Source organism: Fukomys damarensis, unplaced genomic scaffold (genome assembly GCF_012274545.1).
Source record: "Fukomys damarensis isolate Sample0158 unplaced genomic scaffold, DMR_v1.0_HiC HiC_scaffold_19, whole genome shotgun sequence".
Lineage (NCBI taxonomy): Eukaryota > Metazoa > Chordata > Mammalia > Rodentia > Bathyergidae > Fukomys > Fukomys damarensis.
In genome coordinates this window covers 68,676,265-68,690,626 of record NW_022900931.1, presented here as the reverse complement: position 1 = coordinate 68,690,626, position 14,362 = coordinate 68,676,265, and the positions used below count along the sequence as shown (strand labels likewise).

The 14,362-nt window shown below is 40.9% G+C and overlaps 1 protein-coding gene across 1 annotated transcript in view; it reads left to right on the top strand.

Annotated features, from left to right (window-relative positions):
- Znf329 (zinc finger protein 329) overlaps nt 1-11,049 on the top strand; it is an 11,887-nt gene extending 838 nt beyond the window's left edge. Inside the window, exon 2 of the mRNA XM_010616667.3 lies at nt 9,181-11,049. Within this exon, the coding sequence (XP_010614969.1) occupies nt 9,189-10,808 (1,620 nt within the window). The 5' untranslated portion in view covers nt 9,181-9,188 and the 3' untranslated portion in view covers nt 10,809-11,049. The remainder of the gene's footprint in view (nt 1-9,180) is intronic.
- The last annotated feature ends 3,313 nt before the right edge of the window (nt 11,050-14,362 follow it).

Below are 14,362 nucleotides of genomic sequence, written 5' to 3'. Positions count from 1 at the left end.
GGTCCCCGTGAGGCGCCGTCCGCGTCGCCTGCAGTTCTGCGCCAGCCCGGCCGCCTCTCCTGTCGGCGCCGCGACTACCCGCGGAGTCCTGCAGGTGTCTGTCGCCCGGTCCTATGTCGCCTCCCAGTCGTGTTGACTGTTTCTACACGTTTAGTATCCTTTTCTATTAGCCAAAAACATGTTTAAACATTTACTAAGTAGGCTTTAGAATCTAACTGCAATTGAAAGCTTAATCGGGAAAAGTAAATCATAAATTCAGTCCTCCAAATCCCAGGGGAATAAAAACAATTATTCATTTAAAAGGTTATCCAAAATTACACTTTTGTTCATTTTCAGTAATATATATATTTGCAGTATATGATTATATTCCTCGTTAGCAGCTTTCTCACGGCCTTTTTTTGTTTACAGCTTTATTTCGTTAGTGAGCTCCCTGCTCTCAATATTTTATGTTAAAAATTTTCCTGCATGTAGAAGAGCTGGAAGACCCGTGCAGTGAATGATATTAGAACATACAATCCCTGCTGAACCTGCCATGTCCTGTCTTCTCTTCTATCCTTTTCGCCATGCATTGATCCTTCTTTTTCACTGTATTTCAAAATAAGTTGCAGTTATCAGTACATTTTCTCCCCAAACATTTACTTATGCTTAACATGAGTTTGAGTTAAGTGTTGCTTTTTCTTTTTCATTGTTTTTTCTTTTGTTTTGTTTTTCTGAAACTGGGCGATGGAACCAGCTGATCAGCACTTTCAGCCTTTTTTATTTTTAAAGTTTATTTTGAAACAAGATCTTGTGAAGTTCGTCAGGCTGGTCTCAGAGTTTGCTATCCTTGTTGTTGCAGACTCCAGAGTAGCTGGCATTACAAGCATATACCACTTTGGCTGGCATTTATTTATTTATTGATGGATTGATTGGTTTTTTGAGACAGGGTGTCACTATGTAGTTGAGACTGACCTGGAACTCACTATGTAGCCCAGGCTGGTCTCGAACTCACAGCGATCCTCCTGCCTCAGCGTCCCCAGTGCTGGGATTATAGGCGTGCGCCACCACGCCCAGCTTGGCTGGCTTTTAAATATTCATTTTTGAGGCAAAACTGACTTACAGAAAATGCACGGATCTTCATGATATAATTGGCAGAGATTTGATACATCGAATAGACTTTTATAAAAATCACCGTCACTTTGGAAAGGTCGCTTATTCTTGGCCAATGTTAAAAACATGGTTGTTAGAAGGTAAGGCTTATAAAAATATGTTTTGAATATTAAGCTCTCCCATTTGGTTCCCCCCCTCAAAGCAACTTTGTTCTATGTTGTTGCTTATTTCCCTCTTTTTCCACCCAGTTTTTTATTTTGAAAAGTTTCATTCTCCAAGAAAGTTGCAGGAATCATCCAAAGAATGCTTATAAAAGCATTCAGATTCTCAAGTTAACACTTTTGCTACATCAGTTTTACCTTTTTCCATCTTTTAAACATGTGCACACCTCTGTGTTTTACACATACAGTATGTGCTGTGGGCTGGTGTGATATAGGCATATATTTACTTTTTTTTTTTTGGCTGAATTACTGAAATTTTATTGCAGACATGACACTTACCTTGAAATGCTTTTGCTTGGCTTTTCTAAGAAGATCATTCTTGAACAAACTATAATGCTGTTATCACATCCCAGTACTTTATTATGGACAAAAGGCTCTTGTCTGATATTATACAGTATATATTCAGTTTAATCCAGGCTAATGTAGTGTATCTAGTTGTTAGGTCTTTTTGGTTTCCTCCATTTCCCCCTGCCACTGGTGAAGGAACCTAGACCTTACACATCCTCAGCCTTTCTTATTTTTGAAACAAGATTTCTGTAAGTCCCTAAATTAGCAGGATGGCTAAAATCCTCCTGCCTTGGCCCCCCAGAGTGCTGGATTACAGGCCTGTACCTCCAGGTCCAGCTTCATCATCAAGTTTTAATCTTACAGTTCTTGCTTTTTCTATGACACTGATGTTTTTAAAAGAACTACCTGCTGGGCATGGTGGCTCATGTCTGCAGTCCCAGCTACTCAAGAGGCTGAGGTTGGACAGCCGGGCATGGTGGCACACACCTATAATCCCAGCACTTGGGAGGCTGAGGCAGGAGGATCGCTGTGAGTTCGAGACCAGCCTGGGCTACATAGTGAGTTCCAGGTCAGTCTCAACTACATAGTGAGACCCTGCCTCAAAAAACCAATAAATAAATGAATGAATGATTGAATGAATGAAAGAGGCTGAGGTTGGAGTATTGCAAGTGCAAGCCTAGCCTGATGAACTTCATGAGAGCCTGTCTCAAAATAAAATTTTAAAAGGGCTAGGGAAGCAGTGTGGTGCAGGGCTCTTTCATAGCATGGGCAAAGCCCTGGGTTCAATTCCAAGTACCACAAAAACATAAAAAATGTAAGATGTGGGTGGGTTATTTTGTACATTGTCCCTGGGTGTTTAGTTAATGGTCTCATAAATAATTCAGGTTCTGCATCACAGGAGAGTATGTATACAAATGCAAGCATGTCCTCTGAAATAGTATATCAGGAGTCATGTGAAGTTGGTGGTGGGCAGACTGCTCATGTAGTCAGTGCTGTTTGCCAGTGCTCTCCCTATTTCCCCCTTTGTAATTAGTAAAATCATCTTGGTGGTTGTGTTATTATTATTATTATTATTTTTTTTTTTTTGGTACCATGTGCTTAGAGGGCAGGCAGTAGAACCACTGAGCTAAATCCCTGGCCCTTGGTGGTCGTACTTTTAATAATTCCTTGTTTATTTTTTTGTTTTATCTTAATCTCATATTTGTGATATATTACTCATTTTGATATAGTCAGATGTTTCAGATCTGTTTTGTGCCTTTTATGTGTTAAGAAACTCTAATGTGATAACTCAAAAGTGTTGGTTAGATCTATATTCTAATCATACTCAAGGCTTTTGTATGTATGCGTACCTTTGTTTGTGTTTTTACATATTGATGTTTTGTCCATCTGGATTGTATAGTTATGTGTGTTTGGGATTGTGTATGAATTAGGATTTTTAGCATTTTTTTAATCTGAAAAGGCAGTAAGAAATACTCGTGGTGTAATATGAGGCCACCTTTACCACCTACCAAATTAGGCCTCCAAGCATGTTTGGACCTCTCTATTGTTCCACTGGGTTGCTTAGTTATTGGAACTTTAGAAGAGTCTTTACTCAGAGGAATTCCGAACCCCTCTTCTCTTCCTTTTGGTTGCTAAGGAGTGGTCTTAGATATTTCAGGAGCTACCTTCTTTTGTATGACTTACAAGAGCTGTTTGTCACTCTAGTAAAATTTTCTTACAGGAAGGTATTGCTTTTATAATTCAATCTGGTGATAGTAGTTGTGGTTTCAATATTGAGTTTGCTTATCTTTGCACCAGGTCTAACTTTTCCCTTACCCAAAGTTATCTTTTGAGATCTTGAATATAATTTTTCAAATTGTTGTCACAAAGATGCCGCATAATTTTTCTTAGCTTTTCTTTTTCGTATCTTATTTTTTTTTGTCCTTTTTTTGTGTTAGTACTTAGGTGTCTTAGTTACTTGTCTGTCATTGCTGAGACAAAATACCTGACCCCCAAAGTTAAAGGGGGAAATGTTTATTTAGTTCACAGTTTGTAGAGGTTTCAGTCCATAATTGGCTGGCTCCAAGGCAGCATGGCACAGCAAATAGGCATTACCGAGAAAAAAACAGCTAATGATGGGCAGAAGGTAGCAAAGCAAGCAAGAGACAAGACAAGCCTCTTTCTGTCCTTTATGCTGTATCTAGGGTACTGGGACTGGGGTGGTGCCAAACCAATCAGTGGACTGATTTAGTAATCACCCATCCTTATTCCTAGCACCTTTAATTCTAGCATTGCACTGTGAATCAATCACGTACTCTAGATTCAGCCACTTCTGAAAAAGCTCCACCTGTGACAACAAGAGGCTTTGGATGGACATCTAGATATAAGCCATAACATGGGAGTTGAACCCAGGATTTTCACACAAAGCAGAATCCCTGCCTATTTTTACATTTTATTTATTTTGAGACAGGTTTTCACTACATGTCTAAGTTTCCCAGGCTATCCTCATACTTGAGATTCTCCTGACTCAGCCTGCCCATGTGGTAAGATTACAGGACTATGCATATAGACTTTTTAGTTGGGTATTGTTTTAGAGAAAATTGAATTTTGGTTTCAGTAGTTATTTCTTAGGAAATTAATATTGTGGGGTGTCTGAACTCCTGTGAATTAAACTGACACAAACCCCTTCCATGGTAGTGCTTATGATTTAGGACACCTGTTAACCTTATTGAGCGCACACATTTTCAAATAGTTACCAATCCCACCATTCTCCACCAGTTTATTGGCCAGGGTTGTTAACCTGTCTAAGGCCTTTGTAATAGTTCTATCTGGAGCTATATTATTAGGAATGAAGGTACATTTCCCACCCATTATGACATAGCTCCTTTTTGTGTTAGTATATCATATCACGTATTGGTGCATATCACAAAATGTGCAATTCTATTTTCCCAGCATCTCCAGTATAGTTGATGAATCTTTGTTACAGTATATATATATATATATATATTTAAGCCAGTGTACATTTTTATTAATTGTGGACCACCAGAAGTATGCTGACACATACCCTGCAGCTACCTGACTCAAATCCTTGAATTAATTGGGAACTCTTTGAGGGACTACAATTGAATTATTATAGACAACTGAGTCAAATGAAGCAGGTGTTGACCTGTTACTCCTGCGACTGGGATCCTTTCTGGGCTGCCTTTGGAGTCCTAAGGTAAATAGTATAGCCAGGTAGACTAAAACACAAGTTTCTGTCCAATTAGATAGGGTGTCTACCAAGAAGTTTCCATTTCCCACAAAATCACTAGACATCAGCCCAGGGTACACAGAGAACAGAGTAATTGCCACTGTCTGGTTCTCCAGTGACACTCAAAGTTGTGCACATCTTGAGCTCTGCTGTGGGTTTATGAAACTGCCCCTTGCCTAAGGCAAGAGGAGTGAATCACATTCTCTATAGGGGAGACTTGCTCTCAGGTTGGTCCTTTGCAGTGCAGAGAAGACCAATGGTAAGTTCTTAAAAGTCTTGTTTCCTTATTCATCTTTGTCCTGACGCAGAGCCATTATGCAGCACAATCCTTGAAGGTTCACATCTCTGCTGAAGGGAAAGGGAACAGCTTGTGACTGTGGATGACTGACAACATGTGTATAGCAGTGGTTCTTTTATTTGTTTGTTTGTTTTTTCTTGGTATGGGGGATTGAACTCAGGACCTTGCACTTGCAGGGCAGGCGGCGGCACCACTGAGCTAAATCCCCAGCCCTAGCAGTTGTTCTTCTTAAGGGCTTGCGTGAGAATTTTACCCATTTGACCCAGGCACTTGCATCTCTGTAGCTAGTGTCTGTCTCTAGAGTTTGTCTTACATCTTTAACTTCTACTGTTTTTATTCTTTGAGGGTCATTTTGCAACATATCTTCTGGACTTGAGGTGGGGGAATCTCTTCGGTTGAGTTGGCTATGACCTGGTGGGTTAGGTATCCTGTTGGATTCTCCCCTGAAACTTCTGCCCCTAGACCATGGACTCTCTGTGCTACCTCAGGGTTCTGATGCAATTAAACTAGATTATTAATAATTAGGAATATTGGATTACATTGCAATGTCTGACAGTTGGAGGGGACATAGTCTTTATATAAGTGCAACTTTTAAAAACCATTTTACTTCTAATCATTTTATATCAGCTGTCTACTCTGGTATTGAGTGGTCCACCATACATCATTTCAAGTGGGGCAAGGAGGCATCTGTGCACCTCCCCATCCTAACACTGGGCAGATGTGTTTATCAGTTTGTGAGAGTTGTCTCTGGCTTATCAAATTCTCACAGGACAGAGCCTGACAGGAATCAAAAGGAATGGTTTGAGGTTCTGAGGTTCTAGTTATATTTATTACTAGCCTGACTGGATAGTGATTACCACATTTTCTAGGATTTTGATACCTTTCTATCATTAACTTCCAGTCTTTTCCCTGGCTGTAGGGTATTAAACTGCTCAGCCAAACCAGGCATAAAAGGAATGCACCCTTCATTATTGAACCTTTTTGTCTCTTTAAAATTTCAGACTCACAGGATCCTCAGGTGACATATCCCATTGGCTTTGTTCTACCCCTTCCCAAGTTTCTCCTATTAGTTTCATAACTCGAGTTTAGTGAGTCCACCCTTTTTCTTCTGTTCCTATTGTGGTATCAGTTCAGAAGCACTTAATTAGACCCTTCTCAATTCGGGTGGAGCTGGTCCTCTTTGGGTCTTTATCAGCATCAGGTCGCTGGGCTGAAACTGATAAACTGTGAACTCCAGAGGTGGGGTCCAGGCTAGGAGACCTTAGAACCTGAGGGAGGATTAAGTGGGGGATATGATCAGGACATTCTTTCTTAGAAATTGGTCTTTGATTTCCAAAGTATAGAGATCTGTAGCTCTGCCCAAATATGAAAGCCCATATAGCAATTTATAGGAGGTTAGCCCTATATCAGTCCTTGTGTATTTTTGGAGAGAGATAAAGGGAAAAAGAAAATATAGGAGTCTGTTTAGGTCCCCTGTTTAGGTCTTATGTGAACTGCCTGCTTTATCTTCAGGTCACCTTGCATGTGCAACCCAGCCCAAGCCCACAGCCCCTGTCTCTTTTTGTCCCAATTTCTCTATGTATCTTCACCAGTCATACAGAGATCTGTTGTTTACCTCAAGAATAGGTGTCCTTGTTCCTAGCACGTAGATATTTTAATTTTTATTAGTAGACAAGGCAGGAAAAAGGAGTTGTACACAACAGTTGGACTTTCACCCAAAAGTTTGCCCTAAAGATTTTTATATCTAGGGATCTGTGACCTATATAAAGAACTCATGGAAGGCTTAAAAAGTCTGGAAATGTCACTTAGCATCCGTAAGCTATGAAACCATAACATTTCCTGAGTCCTACCAGTGGAATTTTTTAAAAACACAATCATAAAGCAAGTATAAAAATTCTTACTATGACAACTTTAGTTAGAAAGTCACCACCATGTTTTTCAGCTTTGCATGTTTGAAGGTCTGCGAACTTGGGAAATAAATACATTTAGTACACTATGAGGTTAGCAATAATTAATGTTACCAAAAGTTTATCAATGGAGAACATGAGAAACTAAGTACAATATAGAACCTTTGAAGGTTGGCGGGTGTGGAGCAGGAGAAATAAGTAGAATAAAGATATGCCTTGTACAGGAACCTAAAACCTCAGTGAAATGTAAAATTATATGCTTTACATATGAGCTAAGATTGATAATATCAATAAGAATGAAAATGGGGAAAGAAAGAAGAGGGAAAGAGGGGCAGAGGATAAAAAAAGCAGGTTGTATTATGTACATGTACCCAATCCCCAAGATGATTGTAAAATGCATGTAACATGTACTAATAAATAAAATTTCTTTATTTTTGTTCTTTAATTTTGTAAGTTAGACCAAAAGTATCTCAATATTATAAGAAAATTTAATTTTGCACATAAAGAATTCAACCTTTTGATTATAGCCAACATAAATATATTACAATAACATATTTAATAATGTTTGTTGGGGTGTGCCACTGTAAGGCTCTGGGAAAATTTCCCAAGTCCTGTCAGTGGACAAAAACTGATTGTTTTTATCCACTGAGGAGAGTCTTGTCCAGCAGTTTCTCCAAGCCAAGCCCAATTATTTAGATAAGAGAACCAATCATAATAGTTAATATTTTTAAGGGCTGTGTATATTATCTTTTGACCAACAGAAAAACACTTTATTGTGTATAGATGACAGGTGGCAAACATTATCAAGCTATTTCTCCAGACTGAAAAAGGAAATTAAAGAAAAAATACATATCTATTCTTAATATATACATTAGTATATTTATAGTAAAACAGTGTTTTAGACAAATAACACTGCAGCTGATCTTTCAGTAATTCAGCTGATCATTCAAATCAGTTGAATAATAAAGAGAATATTAGAGATTTGGTAGCTCTTCTAGGTACAATATCAAAGTAAATATTCCTTTATTGCAGGGTGAAATCAAACCTCTGCCTTAAAAATACAAATAATTCTTCATATAAATGAAATTCTAGGAACAAGGGACAGACTATGTTGTTGGTGGTTGGTGATATTTTTAAATAATATAATGTCAGAGGCTCACAGAATAAAGTAAAATAGTCATATGTCTTTTACTGTGATAAATTTTTTTTGGTACTGGGGATCGAACTTGGGACCTTGTGCTTGTGAGGCAAGCGGCGGATACATTTTAACTTCTTCTTTTTTTTTTTTTTTTGGTCTTTTGAGACAGGGTCTCACTATGTAGTTGAGACTGACCTGGAACTCACTATGTAGCCTAGGCTGGTCTCGAACTCACTGCGATCCTCCTGCCTCAGCCTCCCGAGAGCTGGGATTACAGGCGTGCGCCACCACGCCCAGCAACACATTTTAACTTTTCAAAGGTCAAAGATAGAGAAAGCCAATTGACTTAATATTATGAAGTAGGAGTGGGACAAGGTGGTGAAAAAAGATTGACAAAGATAAAGATACTGGGATCCTTTTACAGAGAGTGCTGTCTATTCTCTAGGCTGGAAACTGTCTCTGATAGGATCCAGTTTTTCTCACAACAGATTAGTGGAGTCACCAATAGATCCAGGACTCAGGTCCTAAACTTTCAAGTGTTCAGCCTGTGCTGTCATTCCAGGATCTCTGAAGGCAGATCTCTGATCACAGAGCTGTTAAAGATCGTCTCATTCTGTGCTGTTTCAGCACATGTGAAGTCAGGGTGTTAGGAATGTGTATAGATTGTTGGTATGCTCACTAATGCTGTGGACACATGTGCAGGGGCCAGGGTGGTAACCAGTGTGAGTGATGATACCTGGCCTCAGCTTCCCATTTCTCAAGCTAGTCTTTTTGATGATGTTTATTCCCAGTGCTGATCCTGCCTGCTCTTGGAGAGAATGAGATGCTATTTCTTTCTTGGAACTTGGTTTTGGCTTTATTTCTAAGTTCTTATTTTTGTGTCCTTTCATGGATGTGAATTTTAAAATGTAAAATTACACAGTCCAACATCTAGCCCATCATCCTTTCCATTCCTCTTTAACATACAGCTTTGTAAAGCTTACTCTGCCTCTTTTCTCTTTGCTTCTCAGCTTTGAACATGAGACTGACAACGGTGGCTCAGAAGGTTCCAGTGGAAGAACTGTCCTGTGACTTGGCAATGGAAGGGTTTGTGAGGGATGATCGCTGTTTGCTAGTTCTGGGTGACAGCTGGGAGTGTGAGAACCAGAAGAGACATCTGAGGCAGTCTACTTTACCTCAGGAGAAACCAGGGTCTCAGGAAGCAGTCTCTGAATATCCTGGCTTTGGGAAGCCTTTGAGTGCAAGTGTGGGTCGTCCACCATCTCAAAGATTTCCTGTAACAAATGATTTCCATGATGTGAATGGCAGAATGTTGGACTGTGACCAAGCCTTACACAGTTCCAAAAACTATGCAGGCAAGAGAACTGGTGACAGTGATGACTGTGGAAAAGCCTTCCAGCACTCCTTGGAAGTTTCTCAGCTTGGAAAAAGTCAAATGAGAGACAAATCCTGTAAATACCCTGAAAATTTAAAATCCATCAACCATTTTACCCACATTAGTGATCAAAAAATAATGAAAAGAGGAAAGAAACTATATGAAGGCAATGACTTTGGGCACATCTTTTCCCTGAGCTCCTCTCTAAGTGAAAACAGGAGGCGTCACCCCACTGAGAAACCATACAAATGTACTGAATGTGGCAAATGCTTCAAACGCAATTCTTCTCTGGTTTTGCATCACCGAACTCACACTGGAGAGAAACCTTATACCTGTAATGAGTGTGGAAAATCTTTTTCTAAGAACTACAACCTAATTGTTCATCAAAGGATCCATACAGGAGAGAAGCCGTATAAATGCAGTAAATGTGGAAAAGCTTTTAGTGATGGGTCAGCTCTGACCCAACACCAAAGGATTCACACAGGTGAGAAGCCTTATGAATGTCTAGAATGTGGAAAAACCTTTAACCGAAATTCATCTTTGATTTTGCATCAAAGAACTCATACAGGAGAAAAACCATATAGATGCAATGAGTGTGGGAAACCCTTCACTGACATCTCTCACCTTACCGTGCATCTCAGAATTCACACAGGTGAGAAACCTTACGAGTGCAGCAGGTGTGGAAAGGCTTTCCGGGATGGCTCATACCTTACCCAGCATGAGAGGACTCACACTGGGGAAAAGCCCTTTGAGTGTGTAGAGTGTGGGAAATCTTTCAACCGCAATTCCCACCTTATTGTGCATCAAAAAATTCATTCTGGGGAGAAGCCCTATGAGTGTAAAGAGTGTGGGAAGACATTCATTGAGAGTGCGTACCTTATCAGACACCAGAGGATTCATACTGGTGAGAAGCCCTACAGCTGTAACCAGTGTCAGAAGCTTTTCAGGAACATTGCTGGCCTCATCCGGCACCAGAGGACTCATACTGGTGAGAAGCCCTATGAGTGTAATCAGTGTGGCAAAGCTTTCCGGGACAGCTCCTGTCTGACCAAACACCAGAGGATTCACACCAAGGAATCTCCATACCAGTGTCTGCAATGTGGGAAGTCCTTCAAGCAGAACTCTCATCTGGCAGTTCATCAGAAACTGCATAACAGGGAGGGTCCCTACCAATGTCCTCAGTGTGAGAAGTCATTTAGGAGGAGTTCATCCCTTGTCCGACATCAGAGAACACACCCTGAAGAGCAGCCTTTGGAAACATAAAGAATGCTCATGACCACACGGTTTTCCAACTTTGTCAAAAACCTGCACAAAGGTGATGTGGCTTCAGATGTGACTCCTGCTCCTTAAGCTACCTGGAGAATTGGTCATTGTGAGACATTCTGTAGCCCAGTTAAGTCCATTATTGGAGAACTCCTGGCAAAAACATTGGATGATGATAAATGTGAAAAAAAGCTTCAAGGATTTGTTTTTTTTTGTTTGTTTTTTTGGTACTGGGGATTGAACTCAAGTCCTTGCGCTTGCAAGGCAGGCCACCCAACCACTGAGCTAAATCCCCGGCCCTTCAAGGATTATTAAAGCCATTCCCAAACATGATCATGCATGCACAGGAATAAAACATGAGAATGTGAAGAAGGCACTTAATTGAGATGTCTTTCATCTTCAGCATGCTAGAAAGAATGTAGTCAGTAAGTGATCGGTAGGAGGAAGCCTTAAATAGGGAGTGTCCACCTGCTGTCCGGAAGCCTGTGCTTATTAGAATCAGATCTTGTGGGCCAGGGATTTAGCCCAGTGGCACTGTGCCTGCCTCGCAAGCACAAGGTCCTGAGTTCAATACCCAGTACTGAGAAAAAAAAAAAAAAAAAAGAATCAGATCTTGTAAGTGTAATCAGAAAGAGAGATTGCTTTTAACCAGTTTTCCTGTATCAGCAAGGACATCCTCATGAGCAGCCCCACATACCTCTCACCCCACGGCAACCACAGAATTAGAGCTGGAGTTTGCTTTGTGGAGTATTTCTGTGTTAAAATTCTCCTAGGGGAGAAAGGTGAAACTGGACAAAACAGTTGCTTCTGAAAGAGAAGTGATATCATCTTTTCTAAGATTAAAACTTGCCTCTAGGATTGAAAGGGATACTTTCAAGAAATAAGATCTGTTGCTTTAGTTGTGGAAACTTTGAAATAATGAGTTATGTTTACCTTATTTCCTTAGCCCAATGTTCCTCATTGAGGACTTCTAATTTACTCCATTCAGCCAGCCACTCTGACCCATAATTACAAAAGTTTTGTTGCCATGTTAAAAATGCTTATAGTATGGCAAAAGAAGGCATAGGAGGAGATTTACAGTCTTCACAAGACTGTAAAGATATGTGCACATATGGGTATAGATTAGAAATAGGTGATAGAGAAAGCAGTCATCAGGGGAGTAGAATCGTGTATTTTTTTTCCTCTAGTACATGCAATTTTTTTTTTTTAACTGAAAATCGAACTTGGGACCTTGCATTTGTGAGGCAGGCAGTCACACCACTGAGCTAAACCCCTGGTCCCTTTTTTCCCTCTATTACACATCATACATTGTTATAATAACTTGATAATGGGTAAAAGTGTGAAGCCTGAAGAGATGACTTTGGGGATTCTTTGGATCTTCTCTATCTTCTTTGAATCTCTGGGCTAGATCAAGGCTGTAGGACCTTATAAGTGTCAAGGCAGAAGTGTCCCTGTGATCAAATAGCCCAGGGCACCAGAATAATTTCCTTCTTTGGGACTTGGACTCAAAAGGTTTTGTCATTGTGGAGGAGAAGGTAGGTTTTAGAGAATGGGGAACTAGAGTTTTCAGAGAAACCTGGGACAGCTGTAGAATAGCCCTTCTGAAGGCCATTAAGCCATGAGAGTTGATGCAGCTACCAAATCCTGTGAATGGAATCTCCCACTCACCCCCAAGTTCTATTCCCTTGCCTCTTTGGTGGGAGTGTCAAAGTGAAAATCATCCTGAGCTAATTAAGGCTATGAATTAAAAACAAGAAAAGTCAATGCGTGGCACAGTGTACCTGCCTATACATTTGGGACACTGAGGTGGGAGTATTGCAAATTTAAGCCCAGCCCAGGCAATTTAGCAGCTTAGTGTTGTGGCAGAGCAGAGCAGCTCAGTGCCACAGCTAAGTGCCAGAGCCCAGAAGCAGGGCCGAGTGTTGCAGCTTAGTGTTGCTGCCAAGGGCCACATCTGGAAAGGCACAGCTGAGCCTTATAGCTCAAGGTGGTGGCTCTGGAACACAGCTCTGATGCAAAGCTGAGCTTTGCAGATCAGTGTGGAACTCTGGAACACAGCTCATAATTTGAAGACTCAAAAATTGGATGGTCAGTAGAAGAGGTAGAGAAAAAAACCTTCATTACATGGGCAGGCTCAGAGGTGTCTGAGCACTCTACCAGAAATGATAGCCTCTTTATATAGGGATCTACAAGATAGGTGAGAATGCCTAATGAAGCAGGGGGGTGGAGTTACAGAACATTCCTGAAGCACGGGGGTGGAGTTACAGAACATTCCTGAAACATGCTTTGTGAGCATGTTCATGCTTGGGCAGAGTTACAGAACATTACTGAGAGGGTGGAGCTTAAACGAACCTTCCTGAAAGGTCAGAGAGGTCAGTCACCATTCTGATACATTGGGCAGGAGTTCAGCAACACAAACATATTTCCAAAATAAAACATTCTGTGGGGAAAACATGGAGGCAAGGCAAGGGCCTGTCTTATTGTATAGAACTCTATCATTTGGAGTCCCTGTATAAAAATTTTAAAAGGTCTGGGAATATAGCTTAGCACAAAGGCCCCAGGTTCAGTCCTTAGCACACACAAAAAAGAAAAGCCAAGGCAAGCATCTCTCTATTCTTGCCCTTTCTTGACAGAACCATCATGAGCCACGAAGGCATAAGGGTGGCCTTGGTAAAGATTGTTTCATTCGTGCATATAGATGTCTGTTTCTTTCTGCAGACACAGTCTTTCCCTTAGATTTTCTAAGATTGGGTAAGAGATCTAACTCTTAGATTTGTTCTGAGCTGCTGTCTCCAGACAGGATGTCCTTGAGGTTGTGTCAGTCTGACTGTTGCCTTTTAGTGCTTTGATGTGGACTGTTCCTGGCAGTGGTGACTGAAGGGAGAAAGAAATGCCCATGAGCCTTCTCAGTGTCAGGTCCATTCCTCTTCCTGTGTACCCCTTAGATGCCTTAACCATGACTGTCCCTAGATGGGAAAGCAAGAAGAGGGGAAAGGAAGAAATGAGCAGCAGCATCTCAAAAGAGCCCTGTACAGACCTGTTTTCTGGTTCATCTGCATACTTGGCCTCGTGCTTGATGCCCTTCACCTTCTCTGTTAAACCATCTTGTCCCAGATCTTCTCACCAACCTATTTGTTACCCCAGTGTCTTCTCAACTGTTCCGACTCTAGATCTTCCCATCAAGTATTTCTTGCATTGGGCCAGAGGAGGGGCAGAATGTTAGATTGGGTCTTAGCTGGTTTAAGAGGTTTGAATACCACTATGGATTTTCTGAGCATTAGTCATGCTGTGTAGCTCTCTAGACAAAGCATTCTCACTGTATTCCTTCTTGATGGCAGGTCTTTGCCTGATAGAGCACACGTTTCCATCCACCTTTCATTGCAGAAGCAGGTCATGTCTGAAGTTACTGGGGCAGGTATGTGACATCCTCCCCTGGGAAGAGGCAGCAGATATTCTGACCGTTGCACAGGTTACAAGTATTGTCTACATCATGTTTTCACATGGCAAGGATGTAATTAATGGCTCTTTGTCGCCTCCCTGATTCTGTCTCTGTC